Source organism: Bos mutus, chromosome 24, assembly GCF_027580195.1.
Source record: "Bos mutus isolate GX-2022 chromosome 24, NWIPB_WYAK_1.1, whole genome shotgun sequence".
Classification (NCBI taxonomy): domain Eukaryota; kingdom Metazoa; phylum Chordata; class Mammalia; order Artiodactyla; family Bovidae; genus Bos; species Bos mutus.
The window spans coordinates 36,939,376-36,960,560 of NC_091640.1; the positions used below are offsets into that span (position 1 = coordinate 36,939,376).

Genomic DNA, 21,185 nt, shown 5'->3' on the forward strand with positions numbered 1-21,185 from the left:
ATTAAAAAATGGCTATTCTGACTGAGGAAATGCAATTGCATGGTAAATGTGCTAACAGCCCATGTTAAAGGGTTTAGCAGCCCAGCTGACTCTTGAGTAGCACACAGGCTGTCAGTCCAGCTAATGTCACTAAAATCCCTAACAAAAAAATATTGTGTTCAAAATCCAAGACTGACTGGCATCATATATTGAAAAAGTTATTTTGGATGACTACCTATGAACCATTCTAAATTTGCTTCAGGCCACATGGTGGATCCTGATTAGTAGCTGATAATGCTTACTATTAAGACCTCAAGTTCATTAGCAAACATGGTACAACATGAAGTGTCCCAACTGAGGAAACAGAATAGAATTCACGTCTTGGTTATCACTTATTAACCATGTAGGCTCACCTCTATGAACCTGTTCCCTCATTATAACTTCAACTTCATAAGACTGCTTTGAGGATAAAGTGACATAACTGAAGTAAAAGAACTCTGATAACCAGAAAACTATGCCAATAGTGTTGTGGTGCTTCCCAGCATGTGGTAACCCAATGGGACATGATATGAGTCAAATGAGGTGAATTAAGCAGCATCTTCTGGAGAAGGAAATGGCAACCCACTCCAGTGTTCTTGCCTGGAGAATCCCATGGACGGAGAAGCCTGGTAGGCTGCAGTCCATGGGGTCGCACAGAGTCGGACACGACTGAAGCGACTTGGCAGCAGCAGCAGCAAGCAGCGTCTTCAATGAAGGGAAAGCCCTTTAAGGTGATTATAATCCTCCTCTGAATCACAGTCAGTAAAAAATCCATTGTCTCTCTGAAGCCAAATACATAAAAATTGCTGAAGATAGGTCTCTAGAGTTCCAAGCCTGAAAAGGTAAGATTTGGGGGCCTAGGGTTTTCTGGTGAGAGTGAGTTTGAGTCCAGAATCTTAACTAGAACAGGACAAGGCAGATAGAATCTACAAGGTCAGAACAAAGGCAGCAACTAAAGTAAGGCTCAAAGTTAAGACTCTGAAACTCACATACTCAAAGAATGAACAAACTTCAAAAACAGCATTTTTATTTGGCAAAATCAGCAAACAAATTGGCAATCCTGACAGTCAGTCAGTCATTTCAATCTAACATTTTACTTAGTAGATAAACATTTATAGAAAATCTGTAAATAGTACAAACACTTTTCTCAAAATGCTAAAAGGCCAAACACAATAGATTACATAGTCTATGTTTTCATCTGTATGAAATTCTAAAAAATGCAAAACTAATGATACAAAACAAATCATTATTTGCCAATGGCAAAGGTGGGAGGATATGACTGACTGCAAATGGACACATGAATTTCAGGGGATGAAGGAAATGTTCTATATAATGTTTATGGTTGTAGACAGACATCTATATATACATCTTCAAAACTCACTGAATTCTACACTGAAAACTGGAGAATGTTACTCTGTGAAAAAATATACCTCAAAAAAAATTGTAAAGGTTACACATAAGTCAGCATGCTTTTCAAAGAATCATTCCAGTAAAAATATTTTACTTGTAAAAAAATATTTGTAGAAAATCTGGAAATAAGATATAAAATTTTTTCACAATCATAAGCAGCGGTTACTTTTTTACTTTAATTTTCTAATTTAAATTTTACATTGGGGTATAGTTGATTTACAATGTTGTTAGTTTCAGGGGTACAGCAGTGATTCAGTTATACACATATATACATCCATTCTTTTTCAGATTCCCTTCCCATATAGGTTGTTTTAGAACACTGAGTATAGTTCCCTGTACTATACAGTAGGTCCTTGTTGATTATTTTGTGTATCTGTTAATCCCAAACTCCTAATTTATCCACCCCCCCAGCCTTTCTCCTTTGCTAACCATATATTTGTTTTCAAAGACCGTAAGTCTGTTTCTGTTTTGTAAATAAATGCATTTGTATCAACTTTTTAGACTTCATATAAGTGGTATTGTATGCAATTTGTCTTTCTCTGACTTATTTCACTTAGTAAAATAATCTCTAGGTCCATCCACATTGCCCCAGATGGTATTATTTCTTTTTTATGGCTAACAGTCTACTGTACATATATCACATCTTCTTTATCTATTCCTCTGTCGATGGACATTTAGGCTGCTTCCATGTTTAGACTGCTGTGAATAATGCCACAGTGAACACAGGGATGCACGTATCTTTTTGAACTATGGTTTTCTCTGGATATGAGCCCAGAAATGGGATTGCTGGATCACATGGTAGATTTTGGTTTTTAAGCAATGTCCATACTATTCTCCATAGTGGTTGTATCAATTTACATTCCCAACACTGCAAGAGGGTTCCCTTTTCTCCACACCCTCTTTTATTGTTTGTAGACTTTTGATGATGGTCATTCTGACCAGTGTGAGGTAATACCTCACTTCTTTAAAAATTAGCAATGCCGAGCATCTTTACATGTGTTTTTTGGCCATCTGTATGTATTTTTTGGAGAAATGCCTATTTACATCTGCCCTTTTTTTTTTTTGACTGGGTTATTTTTGGGTTTTTGATATTGAGCTGCAAGAGCTATTTGTATTATTTTGGAGATTAATCTTTGTTGGTCACTTCATTTACAAATATTAAAATATTCTTCCATTCTGTGAGTTGTCTTTTCACTTTGCTTATGGTTGCCTTTACTGTGCAAAAGCTTTTAAGCTTAATTGGGTCCCATTTCTGTATTTTTTATTTTATTTTCATTGTCTATGAGGTAGATCCAAAAAAATATTGCTGCAATTTATGTCAAAGACTATTATGCCTATGTTTTCCTATAAGAGTTTATAGTATCTGGTCTTACATTTAGGCCTTTAATCCATTTTGAGTTTACTCTTGTGTACAGTGTTAGAGAATATTCTAACTTCCTTCTTTAATATATAGCTGTGTTCCCAGTGTCACTTACTGAAGAGACTGTCTTTTCTCCATTGTATATTCTTGCCTCCTTTATTGTAGATTAACTAACCATAGGTGCATGGGTTTATATCTAGGCATTCCATCTTGTTCCATTGATCTATATTTCTGTTTCTGTTCCAGTACAATACTGCTTTGATTACTGTAGCTTTGTAGTATAAAGTCAGGGAGCCTGATTTCTCCAACTCCATTTTTCTTTGTCAGAATTGCTTTGGATATCCTGAGTTTTTCACGTTTCCATACAAATTTTAAAATTTTTGTTCCAGCTCTGTGAAAAATTCTATTGATAATCTGTTAGGGATTGCACTGAATCTGTACATTGCCTTGGGTAGTATAGTAATTTTGACAATATTGAGTCTTCCAATCCAAGAAGTATGTCTTTCCATCTGTTTGTGTCATATTCCATCTCTTTCATCAGCATGTCACAGTTTTTGGAGTTTTTCCTAGCTTTTTCCTGTAGTTGATTTCTAATCTCATAGTATTGTGGTTGGAAAATATGTTTGATGTGATTTCAACTTTTTAAAATTTACTGAGGTTTGTTTTGAGATCCAGCATGTGATCCATCCATAGAGTGTTCCAAGTGCACTAGAGAAGAATGTGTATTCTGCTGCTTTCAGATGGAATAGTCTATAAATATCAATTAAGTTCAAGCAATGTTTACTTTATAACATTATAAGAATTTTTTTTTCCTTCTAGAGGAACAAGCAAAAGTAAAAAGTACTTGAAAAGTGACCGTGAATGCAATTTAAAACCCTCCAAAAAAAGTCTCATGAACTCAGTACAATGACGTGGTACTTGACAGGTCTTTGAATGTTTTCCAGAATGTAACACTAAACAAGAAGTTCTAAATTCAGGTTGTACAGGAGTCAAGTAGAACATATAACTGATTGGCATGGGGCAAGGTTACTGAAGTAAGCTGGAGAGTACATGGCCCTTCCCGAATGAGTTGGCATCACTGGGTCCCACAGACTGAAGTCAGGAAAAAGTACAGACTATTGTATAGCCAGAGTTGCTGATAATTAAAGACTTAGTATGTGAAATTTCCTGATTTCTTGAAATTCTCTGATGGTTCAAAATTTTTTTTACACCACCATGTGGGCTAAACAAAACACATCCATATGCAGAATTATGACTTCAGGTCCATAACGCATGCTTTCTGAACTTTTTCAATAACAAAGTCTTACCTTCTTTCAAACGGCTTACTTCTTTCATTCGTAGAGAGTCCAGGATAATGTGGAATACTAGTGCACCTGAAGTCAAATTCATCTTGAAATTATATGATGGTCAGTCACTTCTAGTCACTTTGCTGAAAAGCAAAGTTCTGTTTACATCTCTAAGCGTACTGGTTGGTAAAAAAAGGAAAATATAAATCAGAATGAAAGGAGAAGGAGTGAGGAAAAACTGAAGAAAAACACAATTTTAGGAGCCTAGTCAGCTTTTAGACTTCAGAGCAACAAAATAATCCATGTGTTGAAATTTGAGAACTTCATTGCCCCAACTAGTCCAACCTGGCTGTAAATTTCGAGCAAACAATTCCAAACATTCTCCCTCTGGCTTGATATAGTCTTTTAGAACCTCTGTCCAAAAACGAGAAAAGAAAAAAAAAAAAAACACAAAAATTATTATTAAGGAAGGAATCAAAGTCCTTTAGTAGTTAAGAGGAGAAAAGCAGAGATGTTTCCTTAAAAAAAGAAAAACAGCAAGTTAACTTCAAGGATTTCATCATAGACTTCACTATTTGTAGTTAGAAAGTCATTTGAAATAAACACCCCTGAGATCGAGAACAATACCATCAGAACTTTCAATAGTCCTAATTTATCACTTTTCATTTTTAGAGGAGAAAGGAAGATTTTAACACCCACACCGGTGACTTTTCAGTTTTCCAATAATGCTGACATAGCTCCCGAGTACTAGCTTAATTTATTTTTTAATAAATGTAATCCATGCATGGACAAAAGTACATACGAATAATACAAAGACAATCCACTTTACAAACTAAGATAAATATCATTGTAAGTCTCCACAAAAACATACTTAAGTGTTAAGAGTTGGAAACACAGATAAATATTCAGAACATATACCTAACAAATAACTCTTACCTCCTCAGCTATAATTTGGCAGTACTGAGAACACTCCTTCACTTCCAAATTACAGATACTTCTTTACCTAAAATTTCACTGTATTATTTCTACAGTTAAATATTCCTTGTTCAATATATTCATAACTACTGAACATTGTATTTGTTGGGAAAACGGCATCTCATCTATACATTGGCTAAATAGCTGTAATCTACACTAACAGAAGCTTTTTTTTAAGCACATGTTCATTTGAATGACAAATATTTAAATCAGTTTAACCTTGATCATGTTGCTGGTTAGCTTATTCTTCAACAGGAACTTAGTATGAAAATAACAATTCAAGTATGAAAAGTCATTAGAACAGGCAAAATATAGTTCCTAATGGCTTTATAGGATTGAGCTTTAAAGAAATCCATCAAATTCTCTTTAGGAATGATAAGGGTTTCTTAGAAATACTTCATAGAGATTAGATTTAAAAGCTAATATATGAAAAATTTTATATTTCATAATGTTCTTTAGTTGCTCTCACAACAAAGTAATTGTTTGTCTGAAAGCATTGATCCTGTCTATCAAAAATCAAAGAATCAAAAGTATTCATTGCCTACAACTCAAACAAACTCAAGTCTGGACTTTGATAGCTTCTAGGAGATGCTGACATGACAGTTCTAGTCCTTTCGTAACTATGTAACTAAATGCTACTAAACTTGAGTGAGAAACATTTCCCCAGAGTCTTGAAGGACAATAAACTTTTATATCACATTTCCATGTTTTGCCCCATGAATTCAATGCCTCACCAGGCTCAACTCACTTTTAAAGTGGTCTAACATTATACTGAAGCAAGGTTTTGTTTTCTTATTTCTGCTTGTTTGTTCAGTTCTTCAGTACAAAGATGTTAATGACTCTACTTTGGCATTTTAAACTGGAATCCAAACTGGAATCAGCCAATCAAAAATGTTTACTATTTCTGAGCACCCATTATAAGTGCTACAGGACTTAAAAGAAACAGATATCCATGTTTTCTAAGACTTCACAAACTAACAGAAAAAGATGGTCAGGTATTTGAAGTGAAAAAAATACATAAAACCTAAACCCATTTATCATCTCCCACTTTATCAATGGAACACATTTTGGCATCACTTTTTTCCTTTTTAGTTGCAAAACACAGAAAATCAAGGAGTGAAGTTTTTACAGTGCTAACTACATATGTTTAATTTCAAAACAAAGCAAAAGAAACAGAAGAAAATTAATGGAAATGTTTTATTCTTACTAATTTTAAATATCAATTTAAATGAAAATGCAAGATCTTAAAAGTTCTCATCACAAGAAAAAACATTGTAATTATGTGTAGACTTATTGTGATCAGTGAAAATGTACATATACCTTGAATCATTATATTACACACCTGAAACTAATATGGTGTTCTATGGCATTTATATCTCAATTTTTAAAAGTAAATTCACATGTATAAATTTAAATATGACATATATATAAATAATTACATAACATCTGGCATTAGTAAAACATACTTCTAACCAATGGACAGGAAATAATTTATATATAGCTAGTTCATTCCCCTTCTGCTTGGGAGCAAGAGGCGGCTGGGGGGAAAGTACTCATATGTCAGTGCATAGAATCTCATACAAACTGTTAGTGAGTAAAGCAGTGAAAAGCAGCAGAAATTTCTCTAAGGAGCAATATAAAAAACAAAATTTTGATTCAAATACTTTTATTTCATTATATTCCTACCTTAAATCTTTAAACTTAAAAGATTATAAATTTACATTAGGCTGGAAAGCCATAGCTATTGTTGGCTTATGTTTCAATCTACAGGAAGAAATTTCAAAACTTAAAAAGAGTAAATGCATCATTTTGATATGGAATATGCTGCCAATTTGGTGTTTTTTATATTTTGCAGTAGAAAAAACAAACTAAAACTTGTTTGAAAAAAAAAAAAACCACCTTGGTGCTTTTAGAAGCTAAGGAGAGAGGAGATCATTTCATTCTGTGAATTTGCAAAAAGCACTTTAAGAATATTTACATGTAAAAGTTCTAAGCATTACATAGACAGCATGTATTATACCAAATCCTAGGGTTATAATTTCAGAGTAAAACATAGGCAGAAATCTGAAAGTTGCTTTCTGATGGCTTCATGTAGGTCTACATCCAAAACACAGACACTTGCTATACAGAAACATGAACTCAAAAATAAAGGATTATAAATACTGCTTGTCTACCAGTACTTCACCAAAACATAAGAATTACATATATTGAATCATGCAAAAAATTTCTCCCCAAAATCTAACTTTTCTTTTTAAATAGTCTCAATCCTAAAAATGTGTTTGTGCTGCTCTCTACTGGGAATACAGAAGAACTGCACTTCATAAATAGAAGCTATAAAATATAGGGCTAATTTTTATTAATAGTAATAAAACACTAATTTTAATCACTATTTTATAAAACCTTGTATCTTAAGACTCATCTTTAAACATAATCTGTGTAAAATGAATTGAGAAATAGTTTAACCATCATTTGGGAATGAAAGGTTTTTTGGGTCTGGCTTTTGGATTTTTAAAAGTAAAAAAAATAAGCTCTAAAGACAAACCCTTTATTAAACTTTGATACTCACCAAATGATAAAGAAAATTCCAATGAGAAGAATACAACTTAGATTTCCTCCACTGAGTATAACTGGTAGCAAACATAATTTTTTTCTCAAAGAACAGTACAGATTTTCCATTTAAGTCAAATGTTTACTTGCATTAAAGACTCTATCATAGTCCAAAGTTTAAAGGCAATTATTCACTGAGAATGCCTCTAGGTCAAAAAATGGATCAACAGGTAGACATCTGAATATTTCTCAAATGAATTAACACTAAAGACTCTTCTGCATAGGAAATCTAAGATATAAGAAATCTGGAGTGTTACCAATAAACATCCTTTTGGGAATGTGAATTCACCTTCCTATGTATCCTAGCTCATGAACTTTGAATGTCAAATTTAGTATTTCTCAGGGACTTATATTCCTTCCTATTTTTTTATTCTTTCAGTTGAAAAACTTAGCATTTACTGATCTTCTACTATGTGTGACAGACTCTCAAATGCAACCAATCCTCACAGCTCTGAAAGACTAAATATCATTATTCGCTCTTCAAACGACGACTCTGAGGTGGAAAATTATGAGTACCTCGCTCAAGTAGCAGAGCCTGGATTCAAGGTCTTTTAGGTCAATCTGAAAAGCCAAAACTTTCCACTATTCCTTGCTGTTTAGTTTCATTAAATGATGAACATCATACTAAAGCATTAAGACTAGTAAGAACTGCAGGATACTACTACCTTTCCAACGGTTCAGAAAAGCAACACTACTCAACATAAAACTGAGACTGTCTACCATATATCAAGGGAATTGTAAGCATCTCTCTGACTGCTTTCTAAGCTCTAGGCTTTAGAACAAGCAAGGGGTGGAGCCCTGACAATACAATAAAGACCCCAGAACTACAGTCCTCAGAAGTACCACCAGTCTTTACTCAGTTGCGCCAGTGATGGGATAAGAGCCCCATTAGTCAGGGGACCCTAAAACACAGTGGGAGAAGAAAGACTGAGGTAAGGTAAGACGAGTCTACACAGTCACCTGGGTGTTCACACGGCTCCATTTCCGCTTCAACAGAGTTTGGACCTAACAGACCCTTTTTCCAGCCACCCTCTAGACTTCTTTCAGGTCACAACCTCCAAGACCATTCAGCACCATTTTTGCGGTGAGCCCCTTACTGCCAACCACAATGATGCGCTCCAAGACCCATAAGAATTATTCCACCCAGCGGAGGAGGTGTTCAGCCACTGCTGGGTGGGTCTCCAACACCCACCTCTCTGTGGGCTTTGATTCGAGGCCACGATGTGCCCCTGGAGGGCTCCCGACCCCGCTCCTCCCATGTGCTGGCCCGGCAGCCTCTGAAGATGCAGAGCCAGCGCAGTGGCAGCGGCAGCGTCCTCCTCTTCCCTGACACGCCCGAGCCGCCCCCAGACAAGTGGGACAAAGCACTGGATGCCGCCACAGGCCTGGAGAAGGCCGCTCTGGATCTGCATGCCCTGGGTTCTGCCCACATAGATCCCCCATCTCTCTGCCTTCCTGAAGCGCCACCTCCTGGATGTGGTGACCACCTGACCAACCTCTGCAGGCCAGCCAGGTTGGTACTTCCTGGAAAGGCTGACACTCCCACAGCACAAGAGGCCAGCAAGCCCAGCTCCGCTCGAAGGCCAGGCTCCCCCACTTGATGTCAGGGCCTCTGGCTGAGCCCCTCCCTGGTTAACCACCTGGAGCCCTCTCCCCAAAGCCAGGGACCAAATGCAAACAATAAAAGGTTTCTGGAGCAAAAAAAGAAAACAACAACAACAACAACAACAATCAATTCTCTATCTCACCAATTCTTCTATATGATTTTAGAATATTAATTAAAATAACACATATCGTATTGAATTTCCAAATCTCTAGACCATTCAAATGTAACATTCAATCCTTTTGTCAATTTCATAAAAGTCATAACAATTCTATTTTATAGAAACATACCAGCAAGAGGTGGCTTATGTGAATGGAGCGTACAGGGCACACTGACAATTAACTTGTGGTCTGGAATGGGCAGCTCTTTTACATCTGCATTCCTACTGAAACAGAACAACAATGTAATTGTATTTTAAAGGACAATTTATTACTTTTAAGCCACAGTTGTCTTTGATTTCTTTTCACCTTTCAAATAGCACCTCCATTTATAATAATTTAAGAAGAGAAATAATAATGGAAATCAACAATTTAAGTATTAAGAAATTTCAGATAGTTTTCTCTTCTACAATAATAACTATTGCACATTAGATAAAGCAAATGATAATATACAATTTCATGTGCCATTAGCATTCACACTTTTCTTGTTTGGGCCATTTCCAGATTTTCAAAAATGTAAAAATTAAGGAAAACCAATGATTACTGTGTTAAGTTTTGAAAGCCTGAAAATTAATACATTTATACAATTTTGAAAAATCACCCTTCCTACCTTAACAGTAAAGCAGCTTTTTCTCGAACTCTTCCCAATATAAGACCTTCATAAGGCTTTTTGTGTGGAGAATCTAATGGGAACACAAACTCTCCTGAACTGGTGATCTGACAAAAAGGAGACAGAAACAAAAACAACCCATACACCTGTAAATCCCATACACCAGGAAAGGATTGTTTTTTTTTCCTTCCAGTATACAGTTTCTACCAAAGAAAAAGAATTATTAAACCTCAAGGCTACTGCTATCCAATAAAAATATAATGTGGGCCACAGATGGAAGCCCATGTAATTTAAAATTTCTAGTACCAACATTTAAAAAAAGCAAGAAGAATGAGGCAAAATTCATTTTAACTATATTTTAATTTTAAATTATTTTTAATTTAATGTAACATATCTAAAATATTATCATTTTAGTATGTAGCCAATTCAAAAAATTACTGAGGTATGTTACAGTCTTTCATATTAAGTATTTTAAATCCAAAATGTGACATTTATTAGCTCATCTCAACGTGGACCAGTCACCTTTCAAGTGCTGAAGAGCTACACATAGCTAGTGACACACCACACCATACCATACCATAGTGGGCAGGGCAGCTTTACACGACTAAAAAATTATTTTAAATTTCTATCATCTTGCACATAAAACTCTTGGTTTTTCATTAAAATATGTTACTAGAAACCATGCCATCATTTATTCATTTGTTCATTCAAATAACATTTACCTGTATTACTAGCAATGTGACTAAGTACATGACAATAAAGTATTTTCCTTTATTTATAGGAAACAGTGTCATTAAATACTGTCAAGAGCTAAAATTAATAATGAAAGTAGCTTGGGAACTGATGAGACAGACAATGCAAGTTCTAACCTCTTGGCATTAAAAATCCAGAAATTCAATCTCATCATTTCATCCTGGAGTGATTGATCAGACTCCCAGAGACTCACTCCAACTAATCAAACTCAAAACACAATTTAAAATAATATTCAATTAGTTAATTAAGCATGGAGGCAGATATTTTCACTATCATAATACTCATATCTATCCTCTATGGAATCCTTTAGCGTATATCAAGGTACTAAAAACCAAACCAGTAAAGTCCTTTTATCTCCTCTAGGGCCTACAAATAGCAACAGCTATTCCACACAGTGCTGTATAAACACTGGCAAATTCTGATGCTTTGGATGTCCTTTATACTCAATGCAGACTACTCCATCTGATGTAACAATATGTGCAAACACCTAACAAGTATTTCATATTTTTACATATTTTACATATTTCATAAATAAGTAAAACATATTTTTGTTTTAAACTATCATACCACCTCTTAGAACTGATTCCTACCAGAAATGAACAGTCTTAGTTTTCATGTATTAACATTTTACTGGTTTTAATTTCAGAAGGTAACCTTTTCCTGACTTTGGTCCCAGTTTCTAACTATGAAAGGAAAGGACTGTCGTAACAGAGTAGAATGGAGTTTTATATGCCCATAACGATCCTATTGCAAATCAACCAGAGCTAAGCCCAAAGTACAACTGTAAAAGCAAACAATTATCAGCACTTGTTTGCCAAGTGCCATAAAATAGGTGCAAATAAACAATGTACACAGCTTTCAGAAGATACCCCAGTTACTACAAAGCACACAAAGCACATTAAACATAGACCTCTCCTCTGTCTAAAATGAATAGACCAGTAATATTAATGTTAAACATTCAGTCCCTAAAACCTGGTTTGTTTTTTTTAAAGTTTAGGAGGCTTTTGCGGAATTCATTTAAGTAGACAGTGTATCTTTAAAAGGACAGCCAATGAACTTTGAACAACACACCACTTTTCTATATTTTTGGTATTCTTGAAACCAAGCAAAGATTAATATGAAAGACCTTTCAACTCATTAAGGAGTTAGAATCATTTCTTTCAAAAACAAGCACTGAGGAACACAGTTAAGATTCACAGTATAAAAGGCCTTGCTTCCAGCATTTTCCCAACTCTTCCACACTAGGTTTCTTTGCTATTTTCCTTTCCATCCCCAGCAACATAAGGGGGAAAAAATGACAAAGAAAAGAAAAAAGAAAAAGTCACAAAGGGCAGCTGAAGTTTTGGATGAGTAAAGAGGAAGAAGATCAACAGTAAGACAATTTCTATGTTTAGTGATGGACAAATCCCCCAAGGTTTTTGCTTATTGTCTGTTAAACTACAGACCATCAGAGCTCTTTAAAATGTCATCCTGATATCTACCTGAGTGATTTCCTAAGACCAGGAGTTTGGGGTTCTACTCCAAAAAGATACAGAACAAAGAGGTAAAAAGCCTTGAGAATAAGAAGACAAAGGTATTTAGCAGCAAAGTAAATGTTTTAATTAGACCATGCTGAAGAAGTAGAGTGATGCCATGTTAAACATTAAAAAGTAGGAGCTATCTTTATGTGACTTGTACATTGCACCTTATGAACAAATAAAGTTAACGGATACGTTAACTTTGGAACTTACTTTTACCCAGTGCCATTCAGCAACTACCTCCACAGACCAAGACGGGTAAAGCTCTTCCTTGACAAAACGCAGGTGCTTCTGTCTATTTGTCACCCACGTAACAACAAGACAGCTTGGAGCAGCCAGCTTAGGGACAGGGATCTGCTTTATCTGCAGTGGTGATAAATAACTATATCTAAAAATAAACAGAAAAAAATATTAGCAAAATCGAGGCCAAAGAGAAAAATAAGCAGGGAGAGGACCTGTATAACACTGATTCCACAAACACAAAGCTCCTACAATTCTTTATTTGTGTAACTAAATACAAAGCCACAGTGACACCCAGTGGACATGCTGTTTCACAGATAAGTTGGAAATACCACTTTTCATTTTTACTAACTCAAAATGATCAGGCCATATTTTTTTATCACTTCTGAATGTATTACATTTCAGTAATTTTACTAATATTTTCTATATGTTTTTATACCATATAAAATTAAGCAAATATCATCTTGTGATGATCTGTACACTACACATGTGCTTGTGAATTCGCTAAGTTGTGTCCAAATCTTTTGGGACCCCATGGACTGTAGCCCACCAGGCTCCCCCGTCCATGGGATTCTCCAGGCAAGAATACTGGAGTGGGTTGCCATGCCCGCCTCCAGGGGATCTTCCCAACCCAACTCAGGGATTGAACCCGTGTCTCTTACATCTCCTGCATTGGCAGGGAGGTTCTTTACCACTAGCGCAATCTGGGAAGCCCAAAGACTCCATTAACACTCTGGAAACTGTCTCAATATCCCACCACATTTCCAACACTCAATCTATCATCCTGTTTCTTTCATCCTTCAGTCAATTCTACTGAGCTCTCTGAAACACTCATGCTTTCATTACAAAAAAATTCTACAGCCCTGAACCTCCTGGCCATCAGTAGTACAATGTCTAGTTTCTCTTGTTAGAACTCTACTTGTTCCATAACACCCCATCAAACCAGTGTGGTCATTTGTCCAATCCCAACATACACAGTCATGAGAGGAGAGGCCGGTATTCTCCTGGCTGCCCTCCAGTTTCAGGCTGTCAGTCATTTACCGTTGTGTGAAACCTCCTTCTCTTTGAGAATTATGCTATCTAGCCTCCAGCCTTCTTATGGAACCCATTACATCCTCACTCTCCATACTCAATAAAAACTTAAGTTCTAAGATCTTTATGCCTAGCCAACATAAATCTTGCAAGTATCCTGGGTGATGTCAAAGGACAATCTAAATAATGTGCATGCTCAACTATTCTTCCCCTAATAAATACAATTGTATGCACTAACTATGATCACCAGCCCCTTACTCCTTAACTCTACAACTCCTGCAAACCTCCAATCTTAAATTCAATTCAATACAATTCTATTCAACTTCATACAGAAAAAAATCAGATGGAGAAAAATGCTAAACTGAAAATTGGCAATCCATTCTCAGGCTCTCAAAACTACTCATCAATTATTTTACTTACCCTTGGTCAACTACTACAAACTCTCATCTCTTCTTAAGTCCTTTGCCCAAACACACTCTTGGCAGATGAAATATGCCAAATATCAGTCAAAATAAAGGTCTTTAGACTCTTTCAACCACCTAACCCTCTGCCAGGTGTATGATGAGGGTGTATAATAACCCTCATTGTACACCTTCACTTACCTATTTCTCTTATTTTTCTCTTAAAGGAAACAGCATGGTTTCATGTGTTTAAAGTATATCCCTCCAGCTGTGTTTATTCCCATCTTCTAGTCTATCAGTAATGCTAAGTACTCTCCTCCTTCTGTATTTTCAACCTCTCTAGTAGTTTCTTACTATCAGCCTATAAATATGCTTATACTATACACTTTTATTTTTTATTCACTTTTTTGTTATTGTTTTTCTACATACTATACACTTTTAAAGGAAGAAAGAAGAGAAAAGACTTGGGGGAGGATGGGTGGAGAAGAAGGAAAAAGAAAAGAGGAGAAGAGAAAAATAACAGAAAAGAAAAAAGAAATTCCCTCAGTTAGGTCTCCTATCTACAAATATGCTAGTTTACTTCAGTCACTCAATCGTGTCTGACCCTTTGTGACCCCATGCACTGCAACATGCCAGGCCTCCCTGTCCATCCCCAACTCCTGGAGTTTACTCAAACTCATGCCCATTCAGTCGGTGATGCCATCCAACCATCTCATCCTCTGTCGTCCCCTTCTCCTTCTGCCTTCAATCTTTCCCAGCATCGGGGGCTTTTCAAATGAGTCAGCTCTTCGCATCAGGTGGCCAAAGTATTGGAGTTTCAGCTTCAGCATCAGTCCTTCCAATGAATATTCAGGACTGATTTCCTTTAGGATGGACTGGTTGGATCTCCGTGCAGTCCAAGGGATTCTCAAGAGTCTTCTCCAACACCACAGTTCAAAAGTGCCAATTCTTCGGTGCTCAGCTTTCTTTACAGTCCATCTCTCACATCCATACACGACTGCTGGAAAAATCATAGCCTTGACTAGACGGACTTTTGTTGGCAAAGTAATGTCTCTGCTTTTTAATATGCTGTCTAGATTGGTCATAACTTTCCTTCCAAGGAGTAAGCATCCTTTAATTTCATGGCTGCAGTCACCATCTGCAGTGATTTTGGAGCCCCCCAAAAATAAAGTCAGTCATTGTGTCCACTGTTTCCCCACCTATTTCCCCTGAAGTGATGGGACCAGATGCCATGATCTTAGTTTTCTGAATGTTGAGCTTTAAGCCAACTTTCTCACTCTCCTCTCTCACTTTCATCAAGAGGCTCTTTAGTTCTTCACTTTCTGCCATAAGGGTGGTGTCATCTCCGTATCTGAGGTTATTGATATTTCTCCCAGCAATCTTGATTCCAGCCTGTGCTTCCTCCAGCCCAGTGTTTCTCATGATGTATTCTGCATATAAGTTAAATAAGCAGGGTGACAATATACAGCCTTGACGTACTCCTTTTCCTATTTGGAACCAGTCTGTTGTTCCATGTCCAGTTCTAACTGTTGCTTCCTGACCGGCATACACGTTTCTCAAGAGGCAGGTCAGGTGGTCTGGTATGCCCATCTTTCAGAATTTTCCACAGTTTATTGTGATCCACACAAAGGCTTTGGCATAGTCAATAACCAGCAACAGATGTTTTTCTAGAACTCTCTTGCTTTTTCGATGATCCAGCAGATGTTGGCAATTTGATCTCTGGTTCCTCTGCCTTTTCCAAAACCAGCTTGAACATGTGGAATTTCATAGCTCATGTATTGCTGAAGCCTGGCTTGGAGAATTTTGAGCATTACTTTGCTAGCGTGTGAGATGAGTGCAATTGTGCTATAGTTTGAGCATTCTTTGGCATTGCCTTTCTTTGGGATTGGAATGAAAACTGACCTTTTCCAGTCCTGTGGCCACTGCTGAGTTTTCCAAATATGCTGGCATATTGAGTGTAGTACTTTCATCTTTTAGGATTTAAAATAGTTCAACTGGAATTCCATCACCTCCACTAGCTTTGTTCATAGTGATGCTTTCCAAGGCCAACTTGACTTCACATTCCAGGATGGCTGGCTCTAGGTGAGTGATCACACCATCGTGATTATCTGCATCATGAAGATCTTTTCTGTACAGTTCTTCTGTGTATTCTTGCCACCTCTTCTTAATATCTTCTGCTTCTGTTAGGTCCATACCATTTCTGTCCTTTATTGAGCCCGCCTTTGTATGAAGTGTTCCCTTGGTATCTCTAATTTTCTTGACAAGATCTCTAGTCTTTCCCATTCTATTATTTTCCTCTATTTCTTTGCACTGATTACTGAGAAGGCTTTCTTATCTCCCCTTGCTATTCTTTGGAACTCTGCATTTAAATGGGTATATCTTCTCTTTTCTCCTTTGCTTTTCACGTCTCTTCTTTTCACAGCTACTTGTAAGGCCTCCTCAGATAGCCATTTTGCTTTGTTGCATTTCTTTTTCTTGGGGATGGTCTTGATCCCTTTCTCCTGTACAATGTCATGAACCTCCATCTATATTTCATCAGGCACTCTATCAGATCTAGTCCCTTAAATCTATTTCTCACTTTCACTGTATAATCATAAGGGATTTGATTTAGGTCATACCTGAATGCGTGGCACTGGAGTGGCAAGCCGCTGAGAGGAAATATCCCTGCTGTTTACCTGGGGCCAAACTATGGTGGAGGTAATAAAGATAACGATGACCTCCTTCAAAAGATCCCATGCATGTACTACACTCAGTGCCCCCAACCCTGCAGCAGGCCACCACCGACCCACGCCTCCGCCAGAGACTCCTGGACATTCACGGGCAAGTCTGGGTCAGTCTCTTGTGGGGTCACTCCTTTCTCCTGGGTTCTGGTGCACAGGTTCTGTTGCGCCCTCAAGAGTCTATTTCCCAGTCCTGTGTAAGTTCTGGCGGCTCTGTGGTGGGGATAATGGCGACCTCCTCCAAGAAGGCTTATGCCATATCCAGGTCTGCTGCACCCAGAGCCCCCGTCCCTGTGGCAGGCCACTGCTGACCCATACCTCCACAGGAGATGCTCAAACACAGTTCTGTCTCAGTCTCTGTGGGGTCCCTGGGTCCTGGTGCACACAAGGTTTGTTTATGCCCTCTGAGCGTCTCTGGTGAGAATGGGGTTTGATTCTAAACACAAATTCACCCCTCCTACTGTCTTGCTGGGACTTCTCCTTTGCCCTTGGACGTGGGGTATCTCCTCACAGCCATTCCAGCACCTACCATCTTACTGGGGTTTCTCTGACCCTGGACATGGGGTATCTCTTCATGGCCAGTCCAGCAAAGCACAGCCACAGCTCATGACCTTGGACGTAGGGGATCTCCTCATGGCCGCTATCTATGATATGCTATGGACTGGCCTATCTATGTAATGCATAGTAATCTCTTTTCCTTGGCAGCTTTAATTCCATTTGGAATTTTAATTTCTCTTTACCATGTATCCTAACATACTCATAAATTCCAGGGATTAAGATAAGGACATGGAAGGGAGTGTGGAACAGGGGTAGGGGGTGGGGATGGAAAGAAACTATTTTGCCTATTACAGATGGTAAAACTGGGAACAATGCATCAACAATTACAGTATCTCCCTGTGTGATTCTTATTAATAAAAGAAACTATAAAATTGAAAAGGAAAATAATTACCTATTTTGATTACTGTACTACGATTATATAAGAAAATATCTTTGTTTTCAAGAAATGCAGAATAAATATTTCAGAGTAACTTACTCTTTCTCCTAAATAACTTATTCTCAAACTGTTCAGAAAAATTATATAAAAATATATATATATATATATATATATATACAGATATCTACACACACACACACACACAAATACACACATATAGAGAATAGATAGATGAATTCTTTGTATGATCCTTGCAACTTTTAAGAGGAAAAAATCCAATTATTGGTACAGTTCATAAACAAAAAACATAAGGAAACTGAAGATAACTGTGGAGAAGAAGAAATTTCATATGAAGTTTAAGTCAAGGTAACAGAAATTGTTCAGTCTAGAAGACTGAAAAGTGAGACGAAATATAACCGAAGATATTCACCAGAACTAGAGGGGAAATTTTAGTTTTTTGAAAAGCTATTTAACTTCGTCTTATTTACTAACTGAACTTATCACTCTAAAAGGTTACATAAACTGAACAGTGGCATAAATTAAAACAAATTCAGAATGAATTAGACAACTTCATTCATAGCATATTACTAATACTATATTTTGGCACATAGTTCAAAACTTTAGAATTTGATATCAAAGAAGGCAAAATGAAAGGTGGAGTTGTGCAGTCATGCAACTGACTCTTTGCAACCCCATGGACTGTAGCCTACCAGGCTCCTGTCCATGGAATTTTCCAGGCAAGAGTACTGGAGTGGGTTGCCACTTCCTTCTCCAGGGGATCTTCCCGACCTAGGGATTGAATCCGTTTCCCACATTGCAGGCAGACGCTTTACCATATGAGCCACCAGGGAAGCCCCAAAGAAAGCAAAAATGTTGTCTTTTGGTGTTATAGAAACATTTCTGAACTAATTCAGTCAGCAATCTTCATCTTTAATATATTATTTTTAACATTCTTATACCTATATATAGTTCTAGTTTAAGAGACTTACCTACTTAACCTACCCACTTAATGGAATTAAACTTTTAAAACTAAAGTGTTTTAGTTTTTCAGACACTTTGTACCATAAAGTAACACTTTCAGTTTATGTAACTATAATGCACAAACAACAATAGCTTTCAGAAAGCATATGTAACAGATACACTTACCTGTTACTTCTTTTAACCGATTTGTTCTGCCATGGTGGATCTATCACAATCACATCATATGTTTTCTTACCTGAAAACAAAGAAAGGATTTCAGAAAATACCTTCTACTTGTATCACTTTAAAAACTAAACATGTTCTTCAACAATGAAGTGCATTCACTATGGACATAAATATGCTGGCAAATATATTTAAATATGCTGGTAAAAAAAGGATTTGTGGCATTTATTCAAATAGAATAGTTCATCCAAAAAAATTGAGATTCCCCTTATAATTTAGTACCTCTGGGATTTTAATGTAATTGCACCTGTTGCACCCTTCCTAAAAATAACTACAGCTCCCTTAGCTAGACATTGTGCTGTCACTTCGGTAATGTCTGATTCTATGACCTTATGGACTGTAGTCTGCCAGGCTCCTCTGTCCATAGGATTCTCCAGGCAAGAATATTGAAATGGGCTGCCATGCCCTCCTCCAGGGGATCTTCCCAACCCAGGGATCGAACCCGCATCTCTTCTCTTGCATTTGCAGGTGGGTTCTTTACCACTAGTGCCCCCTGGGAAGCCCCTAGCTAGACATCGATGATTTGTAAATGCCCTATGTAAGTCTTGGCAGCTATATTAAAATGGTCCTTTCAAACACAGGATGGATGTGGGGTTTTTTGCTTTTTTTTTTTTTTCTTCACTTTTTACATGAAATAAAACTTAAATTTCTTAACTGACATACTGACCTTAATATTGATAAAATGTCCCCAGTTGTCTATTAGTATCCTTTTCCCTGGTCCAGGATCCCCAGCAAAATCACATTTAATAGCTATGTCTCATAAATTTCTTCCAATGTGGAAAAGTTCCTCAGTTTTTATCTTTTTTGACCTTAATACTTTTGAAGACTACTACTGGCTGGTCATCAGCAGGAAGCACAGGGTGTCAGAATGTCTCATGATTAGTGATACCACCTTGAGTCATTTGTTTGGTTAAAGTGCTGTCAGCCAGGTTTCTCCAGTTCTACCTCAGTAATTATTAACTATCTGGTAGGGACATACTTTAGGAGAAGGCAATGGCACCCCACTCCAGTACTCTTGCCTGGAAAATCCCATGGACGGAGGAGCCTGGTGGGCTGCAGTCCATGGGGTTGCTAAGAGTCGAATGCAACTGAGCGACTTCACTTTCACTTTTCACTTTCATGCATTGGAGAACGAAATGGCAACCCACTCCAGTGTTCTTGCCTAGAGAATCCCATGGACAGAGAAGCCTGGTAGGCTGCCGTCTATGGGGTCGCACAAAGTCAGACACAACGGAAGCAACTTAGCAGCAGCAGCAGCAGCAGGGACATACTTGAAGACTCTGCAAATATCCTGCATCTCATCTTTTCACCCACTATTTTGACACCCAAGTACTATGCTATGTGTCAAACGGGAATTTCCTAGTTACATCATTCCACCTACATTTATTAATTGGGATTTTACTATAAGGAAAAACTGTCCCTTTCCCTTTTATACACAAAGGTATCTTTTTGTAAATGGAGGATCTCATAAGTAAGCAAAAGAATGCAAATTAAAATAAGGATGTAATGGCTGTTAAACAATTAGAGTAACAAAGATGAGAAAGACTGGGGGGGAAAAATGTTCAAATATTGCATGATTTTCTCATTATTTTGTCATCTTGTCATTTACCGTGAAGAATTTATGACACTGTGACATGAATAACCACTCATGTTTAAAATGACTCGAAAGTAATTAAAAGAAGCTTTTCATTAATAAGCTATGTTACTTTAATAACTTAAAATTTTGCTCCAAAATGTACAAGTAACAGTATATAGCAGATTAAATTCAATTTAATCACTATACCTCTTATCTCATCCCTTAGAATATTATGATAGTTATAATTTATTGGAAACATATCATTGAGCTAAGCTTGTGATGCAAATTATCTCAACTAATCCTCAAAATTACCCTCAGAAGTAGGTATCATCATATCCATTTTATAGATTAGGAAACAGCTCAGTTTTGTGAGGTGTCTAAAGACTCAAGTCTCATAGTTTCAAGCTTAAGACTCATAGTTAAGCTTCAGAAATCTAAATTCAAATTTACATGTAGATAACTCTGAACATCAATATCTAAATTTTCAACTTTATACATGAAAATACTTTTGAGAAACTTTAGATAATAAACTTGAAAATAGCTTAAAGGCTAAGAATAGTTTGGGAATTAACATTCATATCTGAAGCATTTCTACTTTGCTATGAATAAAAGTTAAAATTACTTGGTCAAACACAATTATACCCTGAATTCCTAAGTATAGAGCAGTAACTATATTTATCCTCTTGGGGACTAGTTAAGTTTTTGATACTTTGTTTGTAGTAAGATTTATTTTTTTAATTTTTAAAGCATAAGTCAGCACTTTAAAACTGAATTTAAAGTCT

The 21,185-nt window shown here is 36.8% G+C and overlaps 1 protein-coding gene across 6 annotated transcripts in view; it reads right to left on the bottom strand.

Moving 5' to 3' along the window:
* Positions 1-1,039: 1,039 nt before the first annotated feature.
* Positions 1,040-21,185, bottom strand: part of METTL4 (methyltransferase 4, N6-adenosine) — a 29,474-nt gene continuing 9,328 nt past the window's right edge. For 3 of the 6 annotated variants that reach the window (XM_070361580.1, XM_070361577.1, XM_070361578.1), the window contains 5 exons: positions 18,771-18,840; positions 12,511-12,685; positions 10,028-10,134; positions 9,550-9,644; positions 1,040-4,488 (listed from right to left, as the gene is read on the bottom strand). In XM_070361580.1, coding sequence (XP_070217681.1) covers positions 4,343-4,488; positions 9,550-9,644; positions 10,028-10,134; positions 12,511-12,685; positions 18,771-18,840 — 593 coding nt within the window. In that variant the 3' untranslated portion in view covers positions 1,040-4,342. The remainder of the gene's footprint in view (positions 4,489-9,549; positions 9,645-10,027; positions 10,135-12,510; positions 12,686-18,770; positions 18,841-21,185) is intronic. The other 3 variants (XM_070361582.1, XM_070361579.1, XM_070361581.1) reach the window with 3 other exon arrangements.